Genomic DNA, 22,619 nt, shown 5'->3' on the forward strand with positions numbered 1-22,619 from the left:
CCCTACGAAAAGATGCAGTTATTTAAATCCTGAATTATCGAAGTAGGGCCATCAAGTTAGGTCCAGAATTACTTGAGTTTGTGGTTGGGCTTTTTGGTTTGCTTTGTTTATTTAGTGAAATGTCAATAGTGTAAGAAAAACCATAACCCAAATGTAGAAAAACCACTTTCTGGAACATAAAAACATAAAACCATGTTTTATGCTCCCAGAACAAGCATTTCCCTTATCATACCTGGGATTGGAATGGTGCAGGTAACTTGCTGTAGGGTGTGGGTATTAGTAAGGGCTAAATTGTTGGAGGTGCTGCTGATGATATCAGCAACATAAAAGGGTGAATATCAGTAACATAAAAGGGTGAATATCACTGGCAATTTCTCTCCCACAGAATCTTTAAGCACTTCCCTGGATAGTAGCTTCTCCTACACTTACCAATCCCCAGCTCCACCCCACATGTTCCTAAGGTGGCCTCTCTTTCACCACTGAACGTCAGTGACTCATTTGGGAATCAGAATTTACAAAACCAAAACAAAAAAATAAGCTGAACTGTTACCAAGGTTCAAAGTCATTTTTAAAGATTGTAAGGTCTAAGACAAATGACATTTTCCCTATTTTCTCTCCTTCCCCAGCCTATTAATTTTATATAAGTAAATCTATTTAAAACGGGCAGTCTTAAAGGGAGAAAGTCAGACTGAGATACAGAAGAGAGAGAGACTGTCCTACCTATTTTGCCTTAAAGATAGAAAGGAGAGGATTATAATTTAATCTGTATTTGAGTTCTGAATCTTCTTAGGAAAAGTTAGTGAAGTCATCTCCTTCTTCACCACCCACTAAGTTCCTAAACAACTCCTTCAACTCCAGCCAGTCCTGAGGCTTGCTTGTCACACAAAACTTTTAAAAAGGAAAGGAGAAAAAGCAAGCACTGGAAAACACTTGAAGAAAATGCTTTTCAGTAGGAATCTCTTCCCCTCCTTACCACATCCATCTTCATCTCCATTATCTTTACAGTCATCTTCTCCATCACAAACCCAGTTTTGATAAATGCATCGGCCACTGGGGCAAGTGAACTGGTAACCACCGCAGGTCGGATAGTCTGGAACAAAGCAACAGCTGCACTCCAAAGACACAAATCACCTGGAAAAACTCAAAGTGCTCTCACCTCAGTGCCTAAGCAGAACTATCTCTTAAATATCTTGACAAAAATTTTAAAGAGCAGGAAAAAAAAAGAGAGAGAGAAAGAAGGTAACAGCAGCTTTGGGTCTAGGAAATGAACTCAGATGCCGGTTTCTGTTTTTCAAGATTAAACATTAGATCAGCCTGGGAAACATGGTGAGACCTCATCTCTACCAAAAACACAAAAAAATAAATAAATAGCCAGGCATAGTGGTACATGTCTGTAGTCCCAGCTACTCGGGAGGCTGAGGTGGGAGGATAGCATGAGCCTGGCCTGGGGATGTGGAGTTGCAGTGAGCTGAGATCGCAGCACTGCACTCCAGCCTGGGTGACAGAGTGAGACCCTGTCTCAAAAAAGAAAAAAAACTAAAAATTAAAAACAAGATGGTTTGCAATGTGTTGGCACAGAACAGAAAATGCAGACAAAGATGCTGCAGACATGACAACATCCAACGTTCTCATATTTTACTACAAGCTCCGTAATTGCTAATCTATGACCAAATGATTCTGAGTCAACCATTCCATGATGTCACATTCTCTATAATTCCCTGTCACTAAAATAAGCCCAGGTTCCAGAAAGGAAGCCAGGCATGACTCATTGAAAATTAGGGTGATATCAAAAATATTTAACAACACCCTAAGGCATGGGTACCAACCAATCAAAAGAGGTATGGAGGGAAATCATACATTCTAGTAAATAAATCACCACAAAAAGCTGCCAACTTACTGGAAACAGTAAAACTCTTTCATGGAGTCTTCTAACTTTACTCATTCCGAAAAAATAAGTGGAGGTGGCAACAAGCAGACAACAGCATGGACATAAAAGCAAGGTCAGAGTGAAGAAGTGGAGGCAAGGAAGCCACCTATACCACACTGAAACTTTCAGTCTGGGCACGGTGGCTCATGTCCATAATCCCAGCACTTTGGGAGGCTGAGGCGGGCGGATCACTTGAGGTCAGGAGTTCGCGACCAGCCTGGCCAACACGGTGAAACCCCATCTCTACTAAAAACACAAAATTAGCCGGACATGGTGGTGCATGCCTGTGATCCCAGCTACTCAGGAGGCTGAAGCAGGAGAATTGCTTGAACCCAGGAGGTGGAGGTTGCAGTAAGCCGAGATCGCGCCACTGTACTCCCACCTGGGCAACAAAGCAATAATCCATCTCCAAAAAAAAAAAAAAAAAACAAGAAAAAGAAACTTTCCTGACCCTCCAACTTTAACGCAGTAGAAATTTCAAAGTAAAGAGGAGAGTTAGAGCCACTCCTAGGGAAATTCCTTTCCCTTAAAAACACTTCTCTTACTTGACTACCAAGGTTCTCAGAGGTACGGGTCATTTGAGAATGCAGTGATACAATATATCCTGTACCCCTGGAGCCTAAGGAAAGAAGGCAAACTGTCCGTCACCAGCCCTTTACATCTACGCAGATCCTTGAAAGATAAAGGAGCCCAGGTCCAGCAACACCACAAAGGCTCGTGTCATGGCCCCCAGTGACCTTCTGATTCCATCTGCCACCAAATGTAGTGACTCTTTTCCTTGAAAAAAGCAGTACATTGGTGGGGGAGGCGGGGATAAAACAAAATCAAACTGAAACAAAAAAAAACACTCCCAACAACATGACCCAGCATAAAGAAATCACCGTACTGCAAGCATGTTCATCACTGCCGTCTTGGCAATCACTGTCATGGTCACAGACATAAGCGTGAGGGATACACTCTCCACTGCCACATGAGAACTCATTGTGCAAGCATATCTCAGCTGCAACAGAAAGTTAGGAAGGGAAAGAAAAGAGAGAAGTTAACTCCATTGTAGCCATTTAATCTCAAAGGAAGATCATCTCCAGTTTAAGAAGGGATTCTTATTAAGCAGTGGTGTGCTGGTAAATGTTTAAGAATCAGTTATCCAGGAACAAAAAGGCCCTGGTTTATAATGTTTGCCGATTTCCAGTGTGTAAATACTCCTACCAACGGCTGACTTCAAACTATCAACGTGAATTCACTGAAACTGAACTTGGGAAGAGATGCACATAATTGGCTCTCTCAAGCCAGTGTAAACCAGCTTCAGCACACCATTGCACGTCTTGTGCGCAATACTTACTGCAGTTGATTTCATCCGAGGAGTCCCTGCAATCAACTTTCCAATCACACTTCTGACTGGTGTTATAGCAGGCTCCATTGTCACAAGTAAGCTGCTCACATGTTGGGTATTCTATTGTTAAAAAAAAAAAAAAAAAAGAAACAGCAAACAAACCTTAAATTTCCTTCAGCAAACATTTATTGAGTGATTACTATATGCAAGTCACTAAATGCTGAGCACATATTGATACACACACACAAAAATATGCTCCCTGGCTTCATGGAGAGTACAGCTGGACAGGGGAGACAAATATTAGTCAAATAAGACATAAATGGTAAATTACAAACTGGGATAAGTGCTAATGTGGAAAGTACAGAGGACTGTGAGACTGCATAGCAGAAAAGTCTCCCCTAAAGAAGTGACTTTTGAGCTAAAACATGAAGAATGAGAAAGAATTTTTTTTTTTTTTTTTTTTTTTGAGGCGAAGTCTGGCTCTGTCGCCCAGGCTGGAGTGCAGTGGCCGGATCTCAGCTCACTGCAAGCTCCGCCTCCCGGGTTTACGCCGTTCCCCTGCCTCAGCCTCCAGGGTAGCTGGGACTACAGGCGCCCACCACCTCACCCGGCTAGTTTTTTGTATTTCTTAGTAGAGATGGGGTTTCACAGTGTTAGCCAGGATGGTCTCGATCTCCTGACCTCGTGATCCGCCCGTCTCGGCCTCCCAAAGTGCTGGGATTACAGGCTTGAGCCACCGCGCCCGGCCAGAAAGAATTTAACTTTAGCTCAAAATGGAACATTATTTTACATAATACAAATAACATCCCAGGAAACTAAAGTACCACCGCACAAGCTTGGAAGAAAGAAAGACCATTTCTTCCACTGGGGGTTGGAGAAAGAAAGCAGGCCTAGAGTTCAGGAGCCCTGGTGGCCCAGAGGTACCACTCAGCAGCTATTTACTGTGACTCAAGCTTCATGTCCTGTGTTTCTACTTCCCTATCTGCACATTTGGATAATCTACTGCACAGGGTAGAGGGGCCTGAAAAGACCCTGTCTGGTGAAGCATGTTGAAAAGCATGATGTGCTCTCAAAGCACAAATTATTGTTGCCATGTTATGTACATGCGACCACCTCACTGCTACTCACTGGACCTGGTTTTCTAGGTCACAGTGGAAAATCAGGAAGTCCCTTACAGGAATAACATGCTATCTGTCCCTCCTCTCTACTTACCAGACTTGGACCACCTGTCTCTCATGACTTCTTACTGGAGGCTTTATTCTGTGGATTGTTGATCTCTTTCCCCCGTGACATAATAAAACTCCCTGAGATTAAGGATCCTGTCTTACTCATTTTAGAATCCCCAACACTTAGTACAGGGGTGGTGGGACATTACTGACTGTGCTCAAGAAATGTTCAATATTGCTATTATTTATCACAGGTGAACATTTTAGTCATTCGGCTTTTTAAAATATTTTGAAGTTCTGCCTTTTATGGCCTTTGAATACCCTCCTTTTCACAAACGTGATATCTTCCTTGGTCTGACCATCTTTTTCATGAAAGATAATTTTTGTATTGATTATCAGGTCATCTTCTGATTTTTTTTTTAACAAAGGAAAAGGTATGTCTTAGTTAACTTTGAGTCTCAATTTTGCACTTAAGAACGCAGTTTGAGATTTTATAGAGATATAAATATATTGAAGATAATTATTTGGATAGTCCCAAGTCTTTTCAAGCAGAAGCTGTGTAGACAATTCTGTGCTGAAACTGTACTAAACTTGTGCCATGTTAACAACTTGCACTTTTTAAAAACGGACTCTCCAATGATCTTTTTTCTTTTTTTTTTTTTTTGGTATAGTAAAGGAATAAGCCTAACTCTTCTCATCTCCAGAGGTTCAAAGTTAGTCTCTTAAGTGTCCTTAAATATCTCAATTGCCAGAGTTATGTATAGTCGATCATATGTTAAAATGGAAGGCGTTTTTAAATAGCTAGTTATAATTTAAAATTTTTTTTGAATTTTATTTTGTTTTTTAATAGTCCAAAAGTGAGCCGGTGCCTAGAGTTATTGCTGTCTTTCCTTGCTGAGAAGATATGCCTTACAAATGTACCTTCAAATGGGTCACACAACTCTCCCTTCAAGTGATGTTTATTAATTCTGCTTTCAAGAGATGCAAAAGACCAGGTGAGGCCCGCAAGCAATTCCTTTGCCCTTGTGAGCCAGATAGCTCCTAGAGTCAATGTGTTATCTAGCCTTTTAAGAGCAGCAGCAAGCAGGAGAAAAACCCATAGAAAACCCAGCTCTTTGCAACAGATAAGCTACCTGTCAGGAGGAAAATTAATCTGGGCTTGAACGGCGGCTACTTCATTTAAGGTGATAATTATAAAGAATCTGGAATAAGTGTGCTGGGTGGCTCTCTCGTTTTCCTCATCCTGCTTTTTGAGAACCAGTGCCAGAAAATTGAAAGGAAAAGGATTAAAACAGTAACCACTGACATGACTAAAAGTTTACTGACATGGCCCATTCCCCACCCAACAAACAACAAGGCCAGCTTGATATCATCAGGGAGGGGATTGTGATGGCCAGAGGTCAGCAGTTCGACTTTTGGAATGAAGAACGAACAGCTTTCTTGTCTCCATCCACACTGATAAAGAATCTCTCTCAATCAGCAGGGGACCCCTCTCAACCCCTGCACACCTTGATCTCTTCTGTGCATAGTTAACCTGAGATGTATACTTACAGAAAAGATTGCACAGAGCTCCCTAACTAACTCCACAAAATACTGAAAATACTTGGAAATTTGTTTCCAAATGGTTTTTCCTCTTTGCAGATCCACACAGAGAGAACAGGTCCAAACTGTTAACACTGACCAAAGAAAGAAATGAATGGATTCTACTATCATTGCTAAAGATGTTAATGAGTTTCAATCTACTCCAGAAAACAATAAGTCACAATCCTTTGAGCTTCCAACTGGGAGATATCTAAAATCTTATTTTTTGGTTTATTTGCTTGGCAAGCCTGAGTCTAACCTTCTTCCCAAAGAGCAAATCCATCATGTGGCTAAAATGTCCTGCAAGATTTTAAGTATAGGGTAAAGTGCAATATGAGAGGAGACCATATAAAAGAACACCAAGGAAACTCTTATTTCTGAATTTGGTTTTAATGGAAAGATCAACAAGTAGCTATAAATTAAGCCTCAGACCTTTAAGGTTTTTCTAACACAAAAAGGTGAGAATATCCTTCCTCACACCACTCCTTTCTTCCCCTTTCTTTATTTCTCCTGGTCCCAAATCATACATGTTCAAATTTGTTACCCCATAATTGGGAGCTGCCCCCAAAATATGCAGATAAGAGTTTTTATATTTTTTCACTGTTAATGATTTGGTTTGGAGCAAGAAAGTTCCATGCTATAGTTCTGTTTACATAATCAGGGAGGAGGGTGTAGAAATGTAGTTTGAAGACCTTGTAGACCTCTTAGAATGGAACTCATTTTAAGCAGAGTATCGTACAGCAGAATAAGATACAAATATAAGGCACTATTCATTATTATCTTGACAGGAAGACTGTAGACATGTTTTATTCTCACAATTTGACAACATGGCTGAAAAGAACATAGAAAAGACTATTATTATGAAGAAGGGATCTTAAAAGTAGGTTAGGAAACTTAAGCCAAGATTGGGAAACACACACACACACACACACACACACACACACAAGAACTTACCGATACAAGTCCAGCCCAGACACCTGGGACTTTTCAAGGTCCTAGAGTCGTCCTTTATAAGTTACTTTATGTTATTTACTCTGGCTCCAAGACAGATTAATCCAGTCAATGTAATGATTTGCCAGAAAGAATCTACCAGTTTGGCCACGAGCACTTACTTGCAAGTACTACCCACAAAGTTGAACAAGCAATCATCATCATCATCAATAACATATGTTAAAAACTATGTGCCAGACATGTGTCAAAGTACTCAATATGTATAAACTCATTTCATCTTCATAACAACCTCATGAAGTAAATACTATGATGACTCCCATTTTATAGAGGAAGAACTTGAGGCATTAAGAGGTTAAGGAATTTGAGAGAGATCACATAACTGGTAAAGTTGGAGAGCCAGAATTCAAATCCAAGCAACTTGGCTCCATAACCCATGTTACTAACCACTGCCACAGATACAACTACCACTTATAGGCTGCAGAGTAAGTAACAGGAAGAAGCGAAAAATTAAAGAAGAAAGAAATTGAATGGAATGGTAATAGGAAGTTCTTAAAAGAGATTATGACAAGAAAAAGAAGAAACCCAAGAGGAAGGAGGGAAGATTTTCTTTCTGCCAGTCAGTTTCCCATCCACATTAGGAAAAAGGGAGAAGTGAGGCCAACTCCAGTTTCCCACAACTTATGGCATAGTCAACAAAGTACTTCAGTATGATATAATCTAGGAATTCTAGGAAACCTACGCAGGAAAAACAACTTTCCAGAAGGAGTACCAGGAAAAACAGGAGAGTCAATACCAAAAAACAGGCCATAAAGTTAAAGTCTCACAAAGGTACGACCACCACTCCCCAAGCTCCCATTCCTGGTGAATTTCAAGTCCCTAAAGTGACTGCCATCATGGACTAGCTCCTAGGGAGTGTAGCAATATACAAGGAAAAAAACAGAGAAGTATTTCCTGCCTCTGTCCAAAAGTAATTTGAAAAAGCTTTCAATAAAAAGTTATATAAAACCAGATTTATTAAAAACGAAATTCAGGAAAAAAAAAAAAGAAAAGAATGAACAAAAGAAAGAAAATGAAGGAAGGGAGGGAGGGAGGGAGGGAGGGAGGGAAAGAAAGAAAGAAAGAAAGAAAGAAAGAAAGAAAGAAAGAAAGAAAGAAAGAAAGAAAGAAAGAAAGAAAGAAAGAAAGAAAGAAAGAAAGAAAGAAAGAAAGAGAGAGAGAAAGAAAGAGAGAGAAAGAGAGAAAGAAAGAAAGAAAGGAAAGAAAGAAAGAAAGAAAGAAAGAAAGAAAGAAAGAAAGAAAGAAAGAAAGAAAGAAAGAAAGAAAGAGAGAGAGAGAGAGAGAGAAAGAAAGAAAGAAAGAAAAGATTGATTCAGCACCTTGGAAAGAGAAAGAAAATATGGTCATCCCGAGGACTAGTAGAATTGAACTAACATCAAGTTTAGTCTGGGTGGCTTTCAGGAAGCCAAAGCAAAAAGAGAAACAAACTAAATTATTTAGTTTTACTTAGCTCACTCCCTTTGTACTAGCTGGGTCTTAAGGCCCAGACTCCTTGCTGGTCTCTATCCACGGTGACCTAATCTTAGCCCTCAATTAGAAATGTGCCTGAGAGCGTTGCTGCAAGGATTCCAGATCCACAGCACTACCTTCTTCCCATATACAGAGCTGTCACCAAAAACTGCAAAGGAGATAAAAACTGACATAGTTCCAAATTCCTTTAAAAAAAAAACTCACACAATTTATATTACAAAAGTGACCAAGCAACAAGATGGAAAAATGTGCATCAAATGTTCCAAGGAATAGTACAAAGAAGTAAGATGCCTTCTAAGGGGTAAACAAATGTTTGTAATGTACATCATGTTTAGTGGCACTGGGCTACATGATTTCATTGAAGGCCAGACGACACCATGGTTCCATACCTTAGTAGTTATTCCCAGGGACCCACCTGGGCAGAAAGACAAAATCTAATCAAAGAGACAGGAAAACTAGCTGCACCCAGCATTATAAGAGTAGCCACTTTCCAGTCACTAGAAATGGTGTGGTTCAGCCTCCCTGCTGGAAACGTAGCCCCAAATAATTTGAGTACTTATCAGTAAATCGTTGCTGGGTGAATGTTATTCACTAGAAACCAGTTATTCTACAGAGTGATGCCTTCTTCTTAATTAGAATTCTCTTGTGTTCAACATATATTTATTGAAATGTGACTTCACAGATACTGTGCTAAGAATTAAATTAAAAGGTAAACAAAATTACAAGTGAAGTAGCAATTCCCACAGCATTTTATTAATCAATCCATACAAAAATAATTATTGCACACCTATAGGTGTGCAAGGTACTAAAGAATGAAATAAAATCCCATTTCTCCTGGAACTGACATTCTGTTTGGGAGAGCGGAATTACAGCTATTAAAGTAAAAGTAGCAATGGGAAAAAAAAGTTGCAAAAATAGAGCTGGGTAAAAGGTAAAGAGTAACTATGGGGACTAGCTCTCTGAGAAGTGACATTTGAACAAGAACTATTCGGCTTAGCATAATGGCGGTCATTGGTAGCATTGAAAGAATGTTTTCAGGAGATTGGTGAAGATGAAGGACTATTTTCAGTGGGTTCTGAAAAAAAGGACAATCAGTTGGATATATTACATAGGTTAAAAAAAATTTTTTTTAAAGAAAGAAACAGGACGAGAGTAAATGGAAACAGCCGTTAACGATAATGCTAGGAAACTCTGTTGTTAAAGGGAGCAGAGTAATTGGCAACAGCTAAGAGGGATCTTAGGATCTTTTTAAAGACGGGGGATGTTTATAACATCCTTGTATGATGGAAACTAAATAAAAGAGAGTTTTCTCTCCTTCCTCCAGGTTTCAGGGCTCTGAATCCTATCTCAATTGTGAGAATGCTAAAAAGGTACATCTGTGATGTGACAGGTAAGATGGGGTCCTTTGGAGAGTCGCCTGCTTCTTCTTTTTAGCTTCAGGGAGAGAGAGAATAGCAAGGGCAAGGCTCATTGGGCAGCTTAAATGTGGAACTGAGTTTGAAGAACATGTTCTTCATGCACCCTCACAGTCCACAAAATGACTTTAAGCATCTTCTTTATTCCCCTCCCACTGTTCCCTCAGCTGGAGTTTCAGCAGTTAGAGATATAAAGAAAAATGTTTAAATTCTAAAGAGCAGAAAGTCAATAGAAATAAAACTTCTGGGACAAAGCAGCCCCAGTTGCAGGCAGACCAAATACTGCTGATTACCGGCAAGAAAGCCTTCATTGTAACAGGGATTTTACCCTTTCTTTGGCATTCCTAAGTAACAAAAGAGAAGTGCTGCAAACCAACGATAATTAGCAATAGTTTTATTCACACTAAAATCATTCTAATATGGTGCTTGAAAAAGCAAAATAATCTTTTCACTTAACAGAAAAAAAACTGTACTATTTTTGAGCAACTGAAAGTCACTTCAACATATTAATTGAATGACCTATAATTGCTGCATTGTTCTGATGTTTATCTTAGACCCTGCATGAGTGGTTTTTCCTTGATGCTAATCCCATTAGAAGTAAAATGGACCACAGTTTTGAATCTCTCTGTTCCTTTAAAAAAAAAAAAAAGTTAATTGACAAGCTGTTTAATATAAGATGCCATTTTACAGATGACCAGATTGAATAATAAAAGAACTAAGGTTGAAAATGAGCTTTTACCTGTTTCGCACCTATATATACATACATACATACATATATATATATATTCAGAAATTTTTCTAAAAGGGTAAAATAACCACCAATACCTTATGCACATAAAGATGAAGCAGACTTTAAAAAGACCAAACGCAATAAGAATCTCTCATACTATACCAAATTTATCTCAAAAATAATCTTTTTGTTGAGACCCTAATACCCTCGCCTTCCTCACCATCTCAACTATTCTCTCACCTCCTTTCTCCCTGCCTGCCTCCCTGAGAGGACTCTTACACACCACTCTTTGTTCTGTAAAGGAATGCCTGGAATGGACACAAGGTACTGTGTCTTGGAGCTCAGTGTCTTAATTTTAGAAGCTTGAAAGGGTATGAACTACAACGTAGGGGTCTGGAATGACAGGCAGGGCTATGAACTACAACATCAAGCCGCCTAATCCTTTTGAATATTGGAGGGAAGAATTGAGTCCTTCTTTGGAGTTTTTCCAACATCCATTACTATTTTTAGGTAGTTTCCAGGTACCTAATATATTCATTCCTATAGGCCATTCTATTTCTGAGAAATAGAAAAACAAAAGCCCCATTCACAGGCTGATTCTAAGTTTGTCCACAAGTAATGATTTCCATGCATCGTCACTGCAGAAATAATAAAGTGTCATGTCTCATGAAGATGATTTCTGACTAAGCCTCACTTAATCTTTGATCACATGAAAACATTCTAATTTAAAGCAACTAATAACAGCTGTTAGATACCTAATGCAACATTTAAAATAACTAAGTACTGCTATAACTAAATGGATTTCAGCAATGATCATCAATGGCTACTCACATCACAGACAGCTAGCTATCCTGTGTCTCCTAATGAAAATACACACATTTACATAAAAAGTATTCTTGCCTTCCCTTGTTTCCATCCCCCCCCCCCAAGAAAATCCTTGCACCTGTTCAGTCTCCTGAATTAGTGGTTCTCAACTGGATGATTTTGCTCCTGGAGGACATTTGACAATGTCCAGAGTCACCATACTTGGAACTAGAAGATAAATTAAGCCCTATCTCTACTATACAACCTCAAACAAGTCACTCTTCTCTCTGAAATTTTCATTTATTCATAAGACATTATAATAGTGCCTGCTCTATTGTCCTCATAAAGTAACCTAACAGTAACAACTAGAATTTAATAATGCTCTGAAATTTACAAAATGCTACAAAATATAACATACGATTTATCATTATTATTAATCAAAAATATCTTCTTCATTTGCCTCAATGAAGAACCTACTGTGTGCTTTACAATTTTGTGACAATTTTAGATTGTCACAACTGGGCAATGCTACCGACATCTAATGGATAGAGGTCAGGGATACTGTTAGACATTCTACAATGCACAAGAAAGAACTGTCCGGTCCCAAATGTCATTAGTGTCAAGGTCGAGAAACCCTGCTCCAGGTCTAGCTACTAATTGCCAGGAAATACAGAGGACAGAGAACATGTTAAAGGACATCAAGGGACACAATGAGCACACCCCAGACTGTGGGAAACTCCAGGACAAGTGACCTGGGTTTTTTTTTAACAAGTAAATTGCAAGGGGTAAAGAACAGAAATAGAAGGAAACCCCACAAATTGAAAGGCTTATGAGACACATCAACTAACTTGAACATAAATATTTTATTTGGACTTCGATTTAAATAATCAAACTGTAAAAAATAACAAGATGATTGGGGAATTTTAAAAACTGGCTCGATGTCTGATTATTTTAAAGAAGAGTTGTTTAATTTTTAGGTGTGATAATGATATTATGTTTATGTTTTAGTCCTTATATTTTAGAGACAAATACTGAAATATTTACAGGTGGAATTATATAATGTCTAAGAAATATTTCAAAATAATGGGGAGAATAAAGAGAATAAATAATACTAGTTATGAGTTCATCATTGATGTAATTATTTGGTGCATACAAAGGGGTTCACTATACAATTCATACTTCTTTTGTATATGTTAAAAAAAAAAAACCTTCCATACTAAAAAACGTTTAGACAATAATATGTAAAAATAATAAAATAGCTAAGTAACCTTTAAACAAAAATAAGTTACACATTTCTATTTCTAAAGCAAAATCTTTTAAGAGCACAGACATACGGTTGAGACCTAGGTTAAAATCCTGGCTCCCCTACTCTTACATCTTGATAATCTTTACACTCTCTGTAAAACAGAGCTGGTCCTCATACCCGCCTTTCAGCATTGATGTGAAAAGTGGGCAAGATGGTGGCTGGTGCTCGGTGACTGGCAGTTCCCTTTCCCACTTTCCACAAGAGCTTTAAACAAAGAAGGAAAACAAAATGGGACCACTCCTGCGACCCGTCCCCTATACTAACATTTTCTAAGGACTTTGATCTAGGCCATTCATTTCCTTCCTGGACATATCTGACTGTGACCAGATCAAAGCACTAACAAAGAATAAGAAGATTCTTTTCTACCTTTCCCCTGATTTCTGAGGTTTTTTTTTTTTTTTACACTCCTTCATAAATGAAACTTAGCAATCAATAAACAAGGTAGAGGGAAATAGGAAAGAATACCTCATTGCAAAATCCCTCACATGCATGTGATTCATTTTAGGCCACAATGTGCCCTGAACAGTTCATAACTTATATGATTCCAGAAACAATAAGCCAAATTTGGTTTTCTTTCCTTAGTGAATCATTATTTCACCAACTATTTGTACTTAATTTTTTTTAATTAAAAAAAAAACTTGATTAAAATCTCCTGCCCAGATATAATAGCTTACAAATCTCACTTCCTCTGCTTCATTCCCTTTTACAGCAGCTACTTGCATATTCGTAGCCTGCCAGGTTTTTGCCAGAAGGTTCACTGGCAAAGTTGTGAGCCGGTTGTATTAGTGACTTTAGACTTGGCTGCAAACATTCTGTTTCAGCTTACTTTTATTTTCCCCAAAGTAGCAGTTCCTTTAGTTCCACTGCATTTGCAATGAAGCACTCATTTTCATCTGCTTGTAAATAAGGGATAAAGACACAGACTTTTGGCTGGTGGTCTCTTAACTCGTACAAGATAGGACTTTCTCCTTCTGTAAATAAAGCCCTCCATGAAGAGCAATCACCATACTTGGAACTAGAAGACAAATTAAGCCCTATCTCTACTATACAACCTCAAACAAGTCACTCTTCTCTCTGAAGTTTTCATTTATTCATAAGACATTATAATAGTGTCTGCCCTATTGTCCTCATAAAGGAACCTAATAGGAACAACTAGAATTTAATAATGCTCTGAAATTTACAAAATGCTACAAAATATAACATATGATTTATCATTATTATTAATCAAAAATATCTTCTTCATTTGCCTCAATGAAAAACCTACTGTGTGCTTTACAAAGCACTGAAAATAGAATCCTCGACCCCTGAACTTGCTATTCTGTGGCATCCAGACACACGCTACCATCTCTAAACTTGCCAGAGTTTAGTCTAAATTCTTTGCATAATTTCCAGAGTGAAGGTAAATCCAAAGTGGAAACACTGTAATCTCTTTCAAAAAATAAAGACACATGCACACGTATGTTTATTGTAGCACTATTTATAATAGCAAAGACTTGGAACCAACTCAAATGCCCATCAATGATAGACTGGATAAAGAAAATGTAGCATATATACACCATGGAATACTATGCAGCCATAAAAAGGAATGAGTTCATGTCTTTTACAAGGACATGGATGAAGCTGGAAGCCATCATTCTCAGCAAACTAACACAGGAACAGAAAACCAAACACCACACGTTCTCATACATAAGTGGGAGTTGAACGATGAGAACACATGTATACAGAGAGGGGAACATCACACACCAGGGCCTGTCAGGGGGGGTGGGGGTCAAGGGAACGGAGAGCATTAGGACAAATACCTAATGCACGTGGGGCTTAAAACCTAGATGATGGGTTGATACATGCAGCAAACTACCATGGCACGTGTATATCTATGTAACAAACCTGCACATTCTGTACATGTACCCCAGAACTTAAAGTAAAATAAAAAATAATTAAATAGATAGATAAATAAGAATATTTAAGATGAAAATTAGAACAGAACTATACTAGGAACTGTGCAAGGAAATGGAGAGACAAGGACAAATAGCACAGACGCTTCTCTCAAAGAAAAATAACATGCAAGGAAAAAAGCACTGGAGAAGCATCTTTTTTAAAAATGCACCATGTGGTCATGGTATGGATGGAAGTATAGGTCTTGCCTTTGCACATATACAAGTATGTCTTCCATGAACAGTACAGTTTGAAATGTACAGTGACTAGAAACAATTCGCTTGCCATAATCAACGTATGTTAGCTCCTACCCTAGTCACGGCACCATATTGGGAAGTTTAACAAAGTTTACACAAGATAGCTCTTTTATCAGAAAGCATAAAATCAACCATTTGTATCAAAGGAAGGAATTTAGAGACAATCCAGAGAACTAAAATTAAATCAGAATTATAAAACAATAGAGGCAATATCCTGTGAGAATAGGCTAAAACCTTGAATTTTCAGTCGGAGACATAATAACTGAAAATAATAACTGAAAAGTTTATGATCAAGGTTTCTAAGGTACACAAAAATCTGCTCACCAATTAACGGAATACTGGGATAATTCCTTGAAGTTTGAAATACAAATTTAAGAGCAAACAAAAGGAAGTACAGTCATGAACCACATATGGCTCTTTCGGGCAACGACAAACAGGATGGGCTACATGTACTACGATGGTCCCCTAAGATTATAATACCATATTTTTGCTGTACCTTTTCTGTTTACATATGATTAGATACATAAATACTTAACATTGTCTTCCAATTGCCTATAGTATTTAGCACAGTAACATGGTGTGCAGGTTTGCAGCCGAGGAGCAAGAGTAAATGCCTAGGGTATATACTGTTTACCCTGGGTGTGCAGTAGGTTAGACCATCCAGGTTTGCTTAACTACACTCTATCGTGTTCACACAACAACATAATTGCCTAACAACACGTTTCTCAGAATGTGTCCCCCTCATTAAATGACACATGACTATATCTTTACACAGCACCTAGTAAACTTATGAAATGCAGGAATGCACTAAAAGGCCTGTCAGAAATATATATATTATATATATATTAAAAACATATGTAAACATATATATATTAAAAACTCAAGGAACTTATGGAAAAATTCATAAATGATAGACTTGTAAGAGCTTTTAAGAGAAACTGGGGCCAGACACGGTGGCTCATGCCTGTAATAACAGCACTTTGTGAGGCCGAGGCGGGTGGATCACCTGAGGTCAGAAGTTCAACACCAGCCTGACCAACATGGTGAAATGCCATCTCTACTAAAAATACAAAAATTAGCCAGGCATGGTGGCACACGCCTGTAATCCCCGCTACTCAGGAGGCTGAGGCAGGAGAATTGCTTGAACCCGGGAGGCGGAGGTTGCAGTAAGCCAAGATCACGCCACTGCACTCCAGCCTGGGCAACAAGAGTGAAATTCCTTCTCAAAAAAATAAAAAATAAAAAAGAGAGAGAGAAAGAAACTGTGGTATGTCTGAGATTAAAGACAATTACATGGACTATAGGACTGGCACAGCAGAATAATTCCTATCTTCTCATATCCTAACAGTTCTATAGAAGCCTCGAAAAAGGAAGATTGTTCTTTACTTACCTGTTACTACATAATGAACTATAATTGCACTTTCTTATTTTGGTGTGGTAATATTTATACATTATACATACAGTACTATGATTTATATGTCTTATTTTGTGGTGATCAGTTACAGACAGACATAGTATGCTGCTGTTATAGGAAAAGCCATTTTCAAAATGTAACACTTTTCCAAAGATAATCTGAAAAATGTTGAGTCCATAAAAGCAGGAAAACTAGTGAGAAATGTGACCTAGAAACTTACTATAGCTGTGTAATAACAGTTAAAATTGACCAAACTAGATTCTGTACTCGATGTATTTAACTATCTTTCCTGTTGGAATCTATGTTCATGTTAAAAGTTTCTTACTGGCCGGGCGCGGTGGCTCACGCCTGTAATCCCTGCACTTTGGGAGGCCGAGGTGGGCGGATCACGAGGTCAGGAGATCGAGACCATCCTGGCTAACAAGGTGAAACCCCGTCTCTACTAAAAATACAAAAAATTAGCCGGGCGCGGTGGCCGCGCCTGTAGTCCCAGCTACTCGGGAGGCTGAGGCAGGAGAATGGCGCGAACCCGGGAGGCGGAGCTTGCAGTGAGCCGAGATGGTGCCACTGCACTCCAGCCTGGGCAACAGAGTGAAGACTCCGCCTCAAAAAAAAAAAATAAATAAAAATAAAAATAAAAGTTTCTTACCATAAAAAATACAGAAACTTGATGCACTAAGGCAGGACACTCTTAGAATGTCTTGTTAAAAATAGACTCTTATCAGAACATCACCCCTAATCCACAAAAGAATCTGCCAAGAGATTGCAATAACAAGAGGCATATTGTAGGCATTTATGTCCATCAGTAAATCTAACAAATTGATTAAAATGTCAAAGGGACAAGGGTGAAACCAAATACAGTGCAAGGACTAAAACAGACTCACGGCAGTCATTCTCGTCAGCTCCATCTGGGCAGTCTCTGACGTGGTCGCATCTGTATTCACCTGGGATACACTGACCGTTGGAGCATGTTATCTGATGACTTGAGCATGTACTTTGTGCTGTTAAGAGAAAAAATTATTACTTAATTTATAATTATTGCTACACACAGACTAATCTATTGGCATTAACAAGGATATTGGAAAGCATAAAGTTCATAGGGACGCAAGATAAAGTACCCGACGACCACCAGGCTGAGCTAACAATGCAAAAGCAAAAGTATAATATTATCAAAATGCCCAGAGAATAGTGTCCACACTCAAGCATGCTACATACACAATTACATTATCAACATGTGTAAAGAATACAATATAGATTTTTAAACTATATGGTGAAAAGGTTAATGAAATAAAAATTTTGCAGATATACGTATTAACCAAGGATGGGCAAGGTCCCCCCAACCCACCCATTGAAATCCTAGTATAAACAAGAAGGAAATATACCAAAGCTTTAATAGCAGTTATTCCAGAGTGGTGTGAATATGAATATGAGTGATTTTATTTTTTCTGTATAGTTTCCTCTATTCTATAAACTGTTTACATTGACCATGTATCAATTTTATAAAGAGGAAAAAAAAATTTTAAGCTAGCTTGATTTTATCCCATGTTGATTAACATAGGTAAAAGCAGGGCATCATCAGTTCATCAAATTTGCTTCCAGATAAAACAGATAAAATCCAGTGAATTGATGCCCACAAGCATGATGTGAAAGCTATCCTGTAAATCTGAGGCAGGAATTACCATAACATGGTAACATTATCTTATCGTGGGATTTTAAATCATCTACATACAAAGAGCTTTGGGGGTAAACGTGATCCTCTAAAAATTATAATATAATCCCCTGATGGAAGAAAAAATGTTTGCCCTCAATTTTTACAGAGCTTTTTATACTTACATATAGTATAGATATTTAGGTTCAGCAAAACTTGGTTTTCTGATAAAATTAGATATCTGTTAAGGAATGTACGACCAAAACTTAACATGAAAAACCTTTCAAACAACAAGTAAACCTGGCACTATGGCTCGTGCCTGTAATCCCAGCTACGGGAGACTGAGGCAAGATCACTTGAGGCCAGGAATTCAAGACTAGCCTGGGCAACATAGTGAGATCTTTATATCTTAAAAAAAAAAAAAAAATTGGGCACAGTGGCTCACTTTCAAGTAGCTATAGTCCTAGCTACTTGGAAGGCTGAGGTAGGAGGATCACTTGAGCCAAAAAAAATCTTCTCTTTTTATGTAGTTATAGTGAGCTATAATCACGCCACTGCACTCCAGCCTGGGCAGCAAAGCAAGACCCCTGTCTCTAAAAAAAAAAAAAAAATGTAAAAGATAAGTAGACAGTGACAGTTTTCAAGGTGGTTACTTGAAAATTCCAACATAAAAAAATTATCATATGATAAGATATTTTATAAAACCATAATTAACACCCTTCTCCATGCTTAATTGATTATATCTTCCTTGTCATTTTGTTCCTTCTTTCTGTTTAATTAATAAAATAGTGTCATATAATTCTGGAATAGCAAACAAAATTTTTCCAGTCAGCCTATTTCTAACACTAAATAATTTCATATTTTCTCTAAGTACCTTATACCTGTGGGTCCAATTTTACTTCTATTAATAAAGGTAGAATAGGTAGATTTTTCCAGAAGGCACTTAAATGTCTGAATTATGCCCATGGCAGAGAGACAATTTTATCTGAAAAAGGTTAAAGAGATTAATACTTCCTCATTACATTTCCATATAATTTATTTAAGTATATATTGCCAATTTTCACATAAAATTAAAGAACTTTCTTTTATTCCCGAGAAGACAAGTCATGAGTGTCTCAAACAAAATATGAAAAGAAACTATGTCAGGTGTCAGTACTATTTCAATTACCTTGGCTTTCTTCTTTACATCAAGCCCAAATAATTCTAAATTTTGTGCTTAGGTTTTCAAAAGGCTTACGAAGGAGCAATTAAAAGCTCATTCAAATGTGAGGAAACAAATTAAAATTATATAATTCCATCAACCAATCTAATGCTGAGATTCATCTATTCATTAATTACACAAACATCTGTTGAGGGCCTATTATGTACCACACAGTATAGCAATATGGGAATCTGCGAATGAGTAAGGCACAATCCCTACCCTCAAGAAGCTCATAGTCTTCTAGGGGACACTTTAAGGAGTAATTAGAAAACAGTTATGAAAGTGGACTATAGGCACACAGGAATGATAGAACCATCAATCTGGGAACTTAATGCACTCTGGGATGGGAACATGCATGGGGACCGTTTCCTTGAAAAAGTGATACCTCCCTGGGTCTTAAAGAAGCAGCAGTCAGGTAGGCCAAAAGCAAAGAAGAACCATCTAGCACTGAGCATTCAGCATTCAGGCAGCTTGCACAGACACAAAAGGCTAGGACACAGCATGGCACGCCCACAGGAACTGAAAGCACTGCTGTGCCCAAGTGGCCACTTCAAGACAAGAATAGCAAATGATAGACATAGGAAAATAAGCACCAGCCACATCCTGGAAGCCACTGTAAACCATGTTAGGGAATTGGAACTTTCTCCTGGAATTAATGGAGAGCTACCAAAGAATCTTAGTTAGATCAGCATCAGTGTCAGAGAGAATCTAAGGATGCACAGGACTGGAGGCAGAGAGGCCAACCCAGAGGCTACTGCTGACACCCAAATGAGAGATGTTGGCAGTGGGAGCAGAAATAAAGAGATGGGCCAGACATGGTGGCTTACACCTATAATCCCAGCACTTGGGAGGCCAAGGTGGGTGGATCACTTGAGGCCAGGAGTTGGAGACCAGCCTGGGCAACATGGCAGAACCCCATCTCTACAAAAAAAATACAAAATTAGCCAGGTGTGGTGCCATGTGCCTGTAGTCCCAGCTACTCAGGAGGCTGAGAAGTGGGAGGACCATTGGAGCCCAGGAGGTCGAGGCTACAGTGAGCCATGACTGCACCACTGCACTCTAGCCTGGGCAACAGAGCAAGACCCTGTCTCAAAAAAAAAAAAAAAAATCTGTCATTACAAAAAAAAAAATAGAGAGAGAAATAAAGAGATGAACTTTAGAAATATTTATAAGGCAAATTAGGCAGGAGTTGGTGATTCAATGTGGGCAGTGAAAAAGAGGAAGGAATCAAGAATAACTTCCAAGTTTCTAGCGTGGGTGCTTAGGGGATTGTGATAGCCTTTTCATGCCAATTGATTATATAGTTCATGTCACTTACAGCAATCTTTCTTCTTCATCTAATAAAATATTTTCATTATGAAATATGTTTCACAAATTCAACAAGTAAAAGAGCTTCCATCTGCCTATTTCCGATAATTTAAGACTGATTTTGTATTTTCTGCCAGTGCCTCATAGTGGGTTAAATGCTATTTCCATTAACAAAGATAAAATATGTTGCCTAGCAAATATAGAAGGAAAATCCAGTTCAGGAAGGAAGATGATTATTTGCAGTTGGGACACCTTGAGTTCAAGGCACCTTGCAGAGGTTCAAAGGTAGTTGAGTATAAAAGACTGAAGTGTGGACAAAAATCTGGGTTGTAAACACAGATTTAGGTCTCATCAGGCCACAGAGGGTCACTAAAATCATGAGAATGGTGAGACTATCCTGAGATTATCTAGAATGAGAAAAGCTGCTCAGGGCAGGACTCTGAGCAACACCAATACTCAAGGGCTGAGTAGAAGAGGAAAATAAAATGGAACGACCAAAGCAGCTCAAAAGAGAGCCAGGACTGCTGGGAGTCATGGCAGCCAAGGGAGTGGTGTCAAGAAGGAGGAATGGTTTCCAGAGTCAAGTGCAGTCAAAATGCCCATCCAGTGTGACAAGGAAGGAAAAGTGCCCATTGGCAATCAGTTCTCTGGTGACTTTAGTGAACACAGAGGTGGCATATTCTGTTTGTGGTTAAAAGATACCTAATGGAGAATTTTTAAATCATTAAAAATGGGAGAATTGCCTTATGAAACCCATGGTCATTTAAAATGATGTGCAATATTGTTTTAAAATGACTGCTATAAACTTATCTCCAGCCTCTTCTCCCAAGCAGTTGCCTTAGTAGTTCCAATCCCCTCTGTATTATTATTAGCAAAGGGTCATCCACCACACACTGAATCGCAAAATAAAGCTCAGCTTTCTTCCCACTCTGTGAGAGGAATAAGGGAAAACAGACTCAAAGCTATATAGCCAAAAGATGAACAACCCATCATTTACGCATTTAGTATCTATTTATTAAGAACCTCCTCTCTACCTGAGAGAATGTCAGGTCTTCAGGATGCAAATTTTGAGACTTGAGCAGCTTTTACACAATCAAGAAAGGCCGATAGGATAAATATGGCAGAGCAAAAAAGCGAGGAAAAACTGGATAATGTTACTGAGCTGGGAATTAATCAACCCTAGAACAATCCTACAGTTAGGCTTCTTATTATGTGAGATAATAAATCCCCTTTTTGTTTAACTTTTGTGAGTTGTGTTTTTCTTTCCTTGCAGCTAACAACATCCGCAATGATACAAGAATGATTTTAAATTATACAAATATCCTTAATAGAGAAAGGAATGGAATGATACACATGAGAGACAAATTGCTCACAGGTCGCCATCTTATATTTACCCGACATTACTCTCATCTGAAATTATTTTCAGGCCAGGCATAGTGGGTCATGCCTATAATCCCAACATTTTGGGAGGCCAAAGCAGGAGGATCACTTTAGCCCAGGATTCCAGACCAGCCTGGGCAACGTAACAAGATCGTATCTCTACAAAAAATTTAAAAATTAGCTGGGCATGGTGGTGCACACCTATAGTCCCAGCTACTCAGGAGACTGAAGCGGGAGGACTACCTGAGCCCAGGTGTTTGAGGCTGCAGTGAGCTGTGATCGCACCACTGCACTCCAGTCTGGGTGAGAGAGTGAGACCCTGACTCTAAAAATAATAATAAAATAAAAATAAATAAAATAAAATTATCGTTAAACCTATTAAAACAGTTTTTTCCAGTTTGATCTCAAAGAAATTAGAATTTAAAGGTTTTTTTCGAGGTAACTGAACCAAACCACCTCAATGTCCAGGGATGCCTCAGTTGCCAAGATCCGCTTCATTGCTACTATTTTCTTTCTTGTTCCAATTCATCCTATGGTGGCTGCGGCAGCAGTCACTGAAGTAACCACCAAGAAGCCCTCCAACAGACCTACCTGCTTCCACTAAGTCAAAAAGAAGAGAGTTTAATATTGGGGCAGAGCGGGTGGAAGGTTTGAATACAAAGTATGCCACAGAGCCAAAGGACTCATTCAGCTGTCAACCACACACATGAAGACACCCAGCTATACACACCAATAGATATTT

At 38.6% G+C, this 22,619-nt stretch overlaps 1 protein-coding gene across 1 annotated transcript in view; it reads right to left on the reverse strand.

The window, feature by feature from the left end:
* LRP2 (LDL receptor related protein 2) overlaps positions 1-22,619 on the reverse strand; it is a 214,089-nt gene that overhangs the window by 148,837 nt on the left and 42,633 nt on the right. Inside the window, exons 4-7 of the mRNA XM_025404400.1 lie at positions 17,225-17,341; positions 3,267-3,377; positions 2,814-2,927; positions 974-1,090 (exon numbers count right to left, since the gene is read on the reverse strand). Coding sequence (XP_025260185.1) covers positions 974-1,090; positions 2,814-2,927; positions 3,267-3,377; positions 17,225-17,341 — 459 coding nt within the window. The remainder of the gene's footprint in view (positions 1-973; positions 1,091-2,813; positions 2,928-3,266; positions 3,378-17,224; positions 17,342-22,619) is intronic.

Source organism: Theropithecus gelada, chromosome 12 (assembly GCF_003255815.1).
Source record: "Theropithecus gelada isolate Dixy chromosome 12, Tgel_1.0, whole genome shotgun sequence".
Classification (NCBI taxonomy): domain Eukaryota; kingdom Metazoa; phylum Chordata; class Mammalia; order Primates; family Cercopithecidae; genus Theropithecus; species Theropithecus gelada.